This window comes from Zootoca vivipara, chromosome 13, assembly GCF_963506605.1.
Source record: "Zootoca vivipara chromosome 13, rZooViv1.1, whole genome shotgun sequence".
Classification (NCBI taxonomy): Eukaryota; Metazoa; Chordata; class Lepidosauria; order Squamata; family Lacertidae; genus Zootoca; species Zootoca vivipara.
The window spans coordinates 24,046,675-24,055,100 of record NC_083288.1 but is presented as its reverse complement, the minus strand read 5'-3'; the positions used below and the strand labels follow the sequence as shown (position 1 = coordinate 24,055,100).

The following is an 8,426-nucleotide window of genomic DNA, read 5'->3' as shown; positions in this document are numbered from 1 at the left end:
ACCCGCCCTGTGGAACGCCCTCCCAGCAGATGTCAAGGCAATTAAGTAACTATTTTACTTTTAGAAGACAACTGAAGGCGGCCTTGTTTAGGGAGGTTTTTAATGTTTGATGCTGTACTGTTTTTAATATTCGGTTGGAAGCTGCCCAGAGTGGCTGGGGAAACCCAGCCAGATGGGTGGGGTATAAATAATAAAAATTATTATTATTATTATTATTATTATTATTATTATTATTATTATTTTATTATCACACTGTTAAGTCTTTGTCCTTGATGCTCTAACTGGCACACATCCTTTGGTCAGATAAAGTAAAAAACAACAACACCAGTAGCTTCTAAGCAAGAAATGATGGAGTCTAGCGCAAATGAAAGACAACGTAAGCCAACATTTCTCCATGCGATAGGAGGAAGACAGAGGTTTATTGAAAATGCTGATATTTCATCCCAGTGGCTGAATCATTGTTGAAGTGAAGCGACTCTTTGATTTGAAAAGTTAACATAGGCACCAAAGTACTGAGGCATGATCAAGAAAGCAGAATGTTAGCCCTGAAAATATGTGCAGTGGCGCAACAGAATGAAGATTTCTCCCTTCTTCCTTGATGGATTGGCTTTGCTTTTGATGTATTGTTGCCTTAGAGGGTGAGGTGCTGGACTTGCTCCCGAGACGATATGATCTTCCCATCTTTAATCTCCTCTGTGATGGTGCGAATCTTTTTGGTGATCTGGGGGACCGGAGCACAGACTGGAGGGGGACATTCTGGCACACACGGAGCCCTAGGGAGCCTGAGGTTGCCAAGAGATTAGGGGTGAAAATGGGAAGGTGAAATTTGGCACAACGTGCTTAATCCCCTAAAGCTGCCCCTTGTCCTCCCGCCCTTGAAAATTTTCCCCATCTTTTCCCAAATGGGAGCAATGGTGGTGCCCCTTAATTTCTGAGTCCACACACAGAATAAACAGGAAGACACTGCTTCCTGTTGCTGTTGAGTTAACTAAGGCCACAACTTTATTGAGTAGAGGAGATCTGTAAGCAATTCTGTCAGACTACAATCCGCATTCTGGGTCTTGTTGGACTACAGCTCCCATGAACCCTGGTCCCTGACCATCTTGCCTGGGCCTTGGAAGCCAACTACATTTCTAGGGCTCACATAATGCTTTAAGTCCCAGGCATCGACGAAGGCAAAATGGCAGCCAGGATACCAGCACCATTGCTTGCCGTCACCACTTGTAACGATGGCAATAACAACAAAGAAAAGAGGCTGTGCTACTGCTGCAGGTAAAGGCGAATGTAAGGTAAAATGTTGCCAAATTTCTCCAGGAGGAGAAGTTCTGCAGCAGATTCTCAACCTGGCCAGCATTTTGTATCTTCCACAGTGCATTAGCCTTGTGGCCTTCTGGGGCATTGGGTGGGTAGGTGTGTGGAAGGTGGCCACCACGAAAATGGTGGACATTATTATACAGAGAAAATTCTGGAAAGTGATCTTTTTCTGAGGGTGGGAGGGGGGCTAAGAGAAAACAACAACAACAACAACAACAACAACAACAACTCAGGATGTCCTGTGAAATTAGAATGCCTCAAATCTTTTTCTCAAATGGGAACCCCACATTCACTTTGAAATGACACTATATTCAACATCTTCAGGTGGAAATTAATAACATTAATTATAATATTAATAATAACATTAATAATAACAATCTGATCCAATACAAAAAAGTCACAATAACTTTAAAATAAACTACTTTTATTTTAGAGGACACCTGAAGGCAGCCCTGTTTAGGGAAGCTTTTAATGTTTAATAAATTATTGTATTTTAATACTTCTGTTGGAAGCCGCCCAGAGTGGCTGGGGATACCCAGCCAGATGGGCGGGGTATAAATAATAAATTTTTATTATTATTACTATTATTATATCAAAATAAAGCAATACTCAATAATCCATCAGAATCTAATAGTAAACAGTAAAAAGAACAACAACCCTAAGATGGAGCTGTACAAACCCAATGCCTGTTTCAGTTATACAGTACATACTTGCAATCTTCTCCTTCCAGCAGACGTCGGTATGTTGTGATCTCTGATTCTAGGCGTGTCTTGACATCTAGGAGAATCTTGTACTCGTGGCTTTGCCGTTCCATGTCGCACCGGAGGTCTCCTAGCTGACCTTCTATGTTGCTGATCAGGCACTGGAGCTGGGCCAGCTGGGTGCTATAGCGGGCCTCCGTTTCTTGCAGGGTGCACTCCAGAGCATTTTTCTGAGAGGGGAATAAGAGAGATAATTTAGAATGGAGAGCAGGAGGATTTCTCTTCTTTACGCACAGTCAACTGATCTCATGTTTCTAGGCCTCCCCGGGTAATAAGTTTGAAAGAATCACAGGCTTTGAAGAGGCTACAGTCCAGCGATGGAAGAAATACACAAAATGAAGGATAACTGTGTTATAATCCACATTTTTGTTTCGTTTGGTTTGCTTTAAAATGTGGACATAACAAAATCTTTGAGTGTCTTTATTACCATTTCAGACTATTCAATTGATGCTCACTAACTCAGGAATCTTTTTTTTTTAAAGGACTAGATAAGGAATGGACAGACTCATTAAAGTCCATTCCATCCCAGTTCTCAGTGAGAACCAAGATGGTTCCATCCCATTTCCAGGTGGATTTTTAAAGCAAAATTATCTCCAGAAACACACATTTAAAATAAATATTAAAACAACTCACAAGGTGGTCAGAGGTTGCATGCTGCCACTCCCCCCCCCTCAAATTTGACCTTTTATATGGTGGATCAAGTGGTCCACAACCCAAGAAGCTCATATTGCACACTTTTCATACACACCAAGCAAGTCCCCCTGGGAGTGATAGGACTTGACGATGTTCCATTTGCTCCCAAGGAAATAGTACAGGGTTTCCCCCGAGGCCACCTCCAAATAGAATCCACTGGATTCTGGATTCTGAAGTGGACCGTTGATCCCATGTAGGTCATGGTCTGCCATTGAGTGAGTCCACAAAGGAATCTGAGAAGGGCAGAGTCCTTCTCCATCTCTATGCACCTATTATATTCTTATGTTGTTTTGTCAATAGACAAAAGTGCTGAATTGGTTTAGAGGTTCTCAAAACAGGTTGGAAGCCCTCATGTATTTCACTATAACAATAAAAAACCTGAGAAGCACTCCAGTGCAGGTAATGAGAAAGAGATCTGGAGCTGGACAGAGTTAAGAAGAAAGTTAATGAGATGTGTTTGGCTCTATACTAGTAAAAGTTGTGGGGTGCATCATCACTGAAGCAGTCAAGTGCAACCATTTCCTGTTGCCTAGATTGGAAACCTAGAGTGGACCCAGGTGGCGCTGTGGTTAAACCACTGAGCCTAGGGCTTGCTGATCAGAAGGTCGGCGGTTTGAATCCCTGTGACGGGGTGAGCTCCCGTTGCTCGGTCCCAGCTCCTGCCAACCTAGCAGTTCGAAAGCACGTCAAAATGCAAGTAGATAAATAGGAACCGCTACAGCAGGAAGGTAAACGGCGTTTCCATGTGCTGCTCTGGTTTGCCAGAAGCGGCTTTGTCATGCTGGCCACATGACCTGGAAGCTAGACGCTGGCTCCCTCGGCCAATAATGCAAGATGAGCGTGCAACCCCAGAGTCGGTCACGACTGGACCTAATGGTCAGGGGTCCCTTTACCTTTACCTTTTAGAGTGGAAACACAGGGGAATGTGGCCACAGACGGGGAGGACTTCCTGTCATACCTGGTCTGGAGCCTCCTCCCCTTGTGTGTGAACAGGTAGATGGGCGTGACCCTCCCTTTTCCCATTTTCTCCTTTCAGACTCCTCTTCTGGCTCTTAGCCAGCACATGGCTCATCCTTACAGAGGATGAAAGCCACAAGGTAGAAAGTCCGAGGCCTAGTTCAGACTTCTTTTCTCTACAAATGTACAGTAACTGTAACCACAAGATAAAGCCTGCCTTCAGGTTACTGCTGTGAACTGAATGTAAGCAAGCTTTACTCTTACTTTTAAAGAAGACTGTCATAGGCTGGATAAACCAGACTGGATTGCTTAATTTAAATGATTATAATCTGCAAGGGAATGTGCTCTGCTGCTTGCTCACTAGCATGAGAGAGGAGGGGTAATATTTAATCAATATATCCTCTCCTACCTTCCTCAACATTCCCACAAAATTTATGTCAGGTCATTTTTCAAGAAAACTATTTATGTAGACAAGGCATGGAATTTTGATCCTGGAGGTAGCAGACGATCATCTGGACTGCACAAGACAAGATCCTCTCACACCCACCCGCCCCCAAATATTATCCTCTTGACACACCATGTTTTGTTGGGCATCCAGGTCAATCTCAAGGGCTTGGACAGTGTGCCTCAGCTCAATGATCTCTGACTGGCAGGTCTGCAGCTCTTCACCACTGGAGATCACCTGCTGGTTCAGCTCCTCCATCTAAAACAAGCAGGAAGGTAAAAAGAGGAAGACAGAGAGGACATGCACCTCTATTTTAAGGTCAACCACTGGTCCTACATTACCACTTAGAGATGACTTCTCAGGATACCCACCTTGGAGGTGAACCAAGTCTCAACGTCTCTGCGGTTTTTTTCAGCCAGGCTCTCATACTGACTCCGTATCTCGTCCAGGATTTTGTTCAGGTCGCACGACGGGGCAGCATCCACCTCCACATTAACTCTGGCCCCGAGCTTTGAGCGCAGTCCGTTTGCTTCCTGGAGGATGGGAAAGGCCCATGTTGCATAATGCACATTTCTGGGTGGTCATTGTTTGGTGTGGACCTCTATAGCAAGGAGTGAGTGAGGGTCACTGTACCTCCACAGAGGCTTTGATTTAAACCAGCACATGAGAGAGGCTAACTCCTCTTTACTCATGCTGTTTTTCTCCTGCTACAGCACCGGCCACACTACTTTTCTCTATCCCTTCTAGCCAACATGCAGCTGAGAATCCCGATTTGTGTAGGGTGGAAGGAGAAGCTGTAGACACCTGGAAGTGTTAAGTACCCCTGCCAACTGCCTCTCCTCCTCCTCCTCCCATTGCCTACTAGAGGAATTGTGATCAGAGTACCCAGACCCATGTTTGCCACAAGTAGGGTGGCCTGGTGAAAAAGGATAGGGCTCCTGCCCCTTTAAGAAGAGGGTAGAAGAGGGAATTTCAGCAGGTGTCGCTTGTTGGATTCTAGAAAACCAGAAGAGGAAAAACTCAGGGAGAGTTCCATAAATATGGAGCAGGTGAGGGCAGCTTAATCTCTCAGTGTGGCCTCAATGGTTCATTTTTGGTCATCTGCTGTTATTATAGAGATGTTATCAGGTGATCCTCAGCAACAGGGGTAGCCAATTTGTTGCCTTCCAGATATTTTGGGTTGCTGCTCCCATCATCCCTGACTATTGGCTAAGCTGGATGGGATTTGTAGTACAAGAACTCCCAGAAAGTGCCATGTTGGCCACCCCTCTCAATGCCATGATCTGAAAGGAGACCCTCTTTTGCATGTGGAAGGCGATTGTGTCTGCAACAACACAAGGTGGCATTTTGTAACCTTTTCCCCAGCGAAAGTTTGCTACTACCTCCTCATGGTTCTTCCTGAGACAAATGAGTTCCTCCTTAAGGGATTCAAGCTGAGCTTCCAGGTCAGACCGGCATAAAGTCAATTCATCCAGGATTCGGCGCAGCCCATTGATGTCAGCCTCAACACTTTGGCGGAGAGCCAGCTCCGTCTCGTACCTTTGGAACAGAAAATGTTAAAAACAACAAGCACAAGGTTCTTTTCTATTTCAGCATGGATAAGAAGCAGCAAGGAGTCATCCTTTGTAGGGAAGGTATTAGGGGCCTTTCCCAGGTTTATAATTTATTTATTTTTATTTGACTCAAGCATAGACCACATTTTAAAAAATGAAATTGCAGGAGAAGTTGTGGGCTTTCAAGTATTTTCAATCATAAAAGGTAAAGGATAAAGGGACCCCTGACCATTAGGTCCAGTCATGACCGACTCTGGGGTTGCGTGCTCATCTCGCATTATTGGCCGAGGGAGCCAGCATATAGCTTCCAGGTCATGTGGCCAGCATGACAAAGCCGCTTCTGGCAAACCAGAGCAGCACATGGAAACGCCGTTTACCTTCCCGCTGTAGCGGTTCCTATTTATCTACTTGCATTTTGACGTGCTTTCGAACTGCTAGGTTGGCAGGAGCTGGGACCAAGCAACGGGAGCTCACCCCATCACAGGGATTCGAACCGCTGACCTTCTGATCAGCAAGCCCTAGGCTCTGTGGATTAACCCACAGCGCCACCCACATCCCATGTTCTCCAGCTTTTAAGCATTTATATTAACTTTGTAAATGCATAAGATATATTCTTATTGGGAAGCAGTGTAATAGGGAGATACTTCATTAAACCGTAACACCTATAATGCAGTAAGACCAGTATTAAAACACCAGAGGCCCAAGAAAATTTTAAGCCACCTCTCTGCAGCAAGTTCTTGTTCTGAATAAGATGGACTTACTTGGTCCTGAAGTCGTCAGCAGCTAGGCGAGCATTGTCAATTTCCAAGACCAGCCTGGCATTGTCCGTCTTGGCGCACAAGATCTGGAGAACAAATTGCGGAGCTGTGAATTGTTTTTAAAGTTGCGAAGAAAGCAGGGGGCTACAAAGTTAGGGGGAGAAAATCAAAGTGGCTTCTCTAAAAGGGCTGGGGCAGGAACATTATTAAAATTAGCAATAGACAAGTGGAGTTCTTACGAATGCCGTTTTTAAAAAAAACTACCAACCCCTCCCCACACCTCGGATTTGGCCAACCGAAATGAACAGGTGGCTGGAGCAGGTTGTAATGTTTGAGGCTTTTCAGCTTAGATCAATAGTAAGGTGGGAGCATGAGAGAGGTGCGTAACATGGCATAAAGGAAGTGGACAGGGTGATGCTTTTCTCTGCATCTTATAATCCTAGAGCTCCATGCCATTCCATGGATGGTATAAGAAATAGGATAGACAAAACAAAGGCCCTTTTCCTGCACAGACAGGACATAGCTAAACCATGCAACTTGCTACCACAAGATGTAAGAATGGATGCCAATTTAGATGGCTTTAAAAGGGAATTGGACAACATTGTGGGAGAATAAGGCTTTCCATAGTTAATACAGGTGGTGCAATGGGTCAGTGCAATCTGGCTGCTAACCAAAAAGTTAGTGGTTCAAGCCCACCCAGGGATGGCTGTAGGCAGGATTCCTGCATTGCATGCAAAATATTCACGACGACAGTTACCTGGTGCTGGAGTTCCTCGATGATCTTGTAATAAGATTGAAAGTCGATGCACACGTAGGGCACTTGGCATTCATACCACTCCCGGATCTTGCATTCCAGGTTGGCATTTTCCTGCTCCAGGCAGCGCACTCTCTCCAGATAGCTGGCCAGGCGGTCGTTCAAGCACTGCATCAGCTCCTTTTCATTGCAGCTCAGGATCCCTTCATCATGCCAGCCGTAGCTTCCAACAAACCCAGGCCCAGGTGAGCAAATGCTCCCAGCTCCCAGCTTCATGGAAGAGGTGGAGATGCTTCTGCTGCCAAAGGCCAGGCTTGGTGCTCTGCATGAGCCGGTGGAATGGACGGAAGACATCCGAGTGAGACCCCCACCCTTGACAGACCCAGAAGTGATGGTCTGAGCATAGTACTTGGAAGCCATAGCACCACCTGGGAAGCCAAAACCAGGTTCACTTGAGCAGATCTGCGCAGCTTAGATAGCCTCGAATTTGCAAGGAAGTGAAGCTGTCCTTTCCCACTAGTAGGTTTTTATACTCCACATCTTGGGTGTTGCCAAGCTTGTTTTTCTTGGGAAAGTTTGTGCCAGCTTTCCTCTCTGCATCTCACAGCCTGTGGTTTAACTGCCCATCAGGAGGCACCTTCCCCATAAAAAACCCAAACTGCTTAGATAAGTCAGTAGCAATTCCTCACCTTTTACAATGTTCATTTTATAGCATCATCAAAGAGATCTTTCATCACTATTAAGCAGCAGTTGTTGTTAATGGAGCGTGGGGATCGCAGGTAGCAACTGGTGTGAGAGAAGTTACACTTTTTGGTGTCTTTCTGGATTCTTACAACAACAGCTCAGTTGTAAGCATGTCTACTAAAAATAATAATAATGTCCTATTCAACTCAGTGACTTACTTCCTGCAGCCTGAAAAATTAGAGATTCTCCCAACAACTGCTCCTTGCAATAAGACCACAACGGGTAACTTTCCCGCCCTCCCCTGTTCATAGAATGATGTGGACTGGTATTGTGGAGGTATGGCAACATGGAAACACTAATCATTGAGAAGTGATCCACAATGGACTATCACAATAATCCACAATGGATCACAAGAGGAACATCTACTTCTGGTGTAAGACATTCAGAGATTCAACAATTAAATGGTGTACAATATTTAAAAGTAAATGAAATAAACTAATAGTCTGA

At 44.9% G+C, this 8,426-nt stretch overlaps 1 protein-coding gene across 1 annotated transcript; it reads right to left on the bottom strand.

Annotated features, from left to right (window-relative positions):
- Nucleotides 1-483: 483 nt before the first annotated feature.
- Nucleotides 484-7,696, bottom strand: LOC118094248 (keratin, type I cuticular Ha6). Its single transcript, XM_035134439.2, has 7 exons — nucleotides 7,239-7,696; nucleotides 6,485-6,567; nucleotides 5,553-5,709; nucleotides 4,542-4,703; nucleotides 4,303-4,428; nucleotides 2,025-2,245; nucleotides 484-782 (listed from the first exon to the last, which is right to left on the bottom strand). Exons 1-7 carry the CDS (start codon nucleotides 7,653-7,655, stop codon nucleotides 632-634), a joined length of 1,317 nt encoding a protein of 438 aa, XP_034990330.1. The 5' UTR covers nucleotides 7,656-7,696; the 3' UTR covers nucleotides 484-631.
- Between the last annotated feature and the right edge of the window lie 730 nt (nucleotides 7,697-8,426).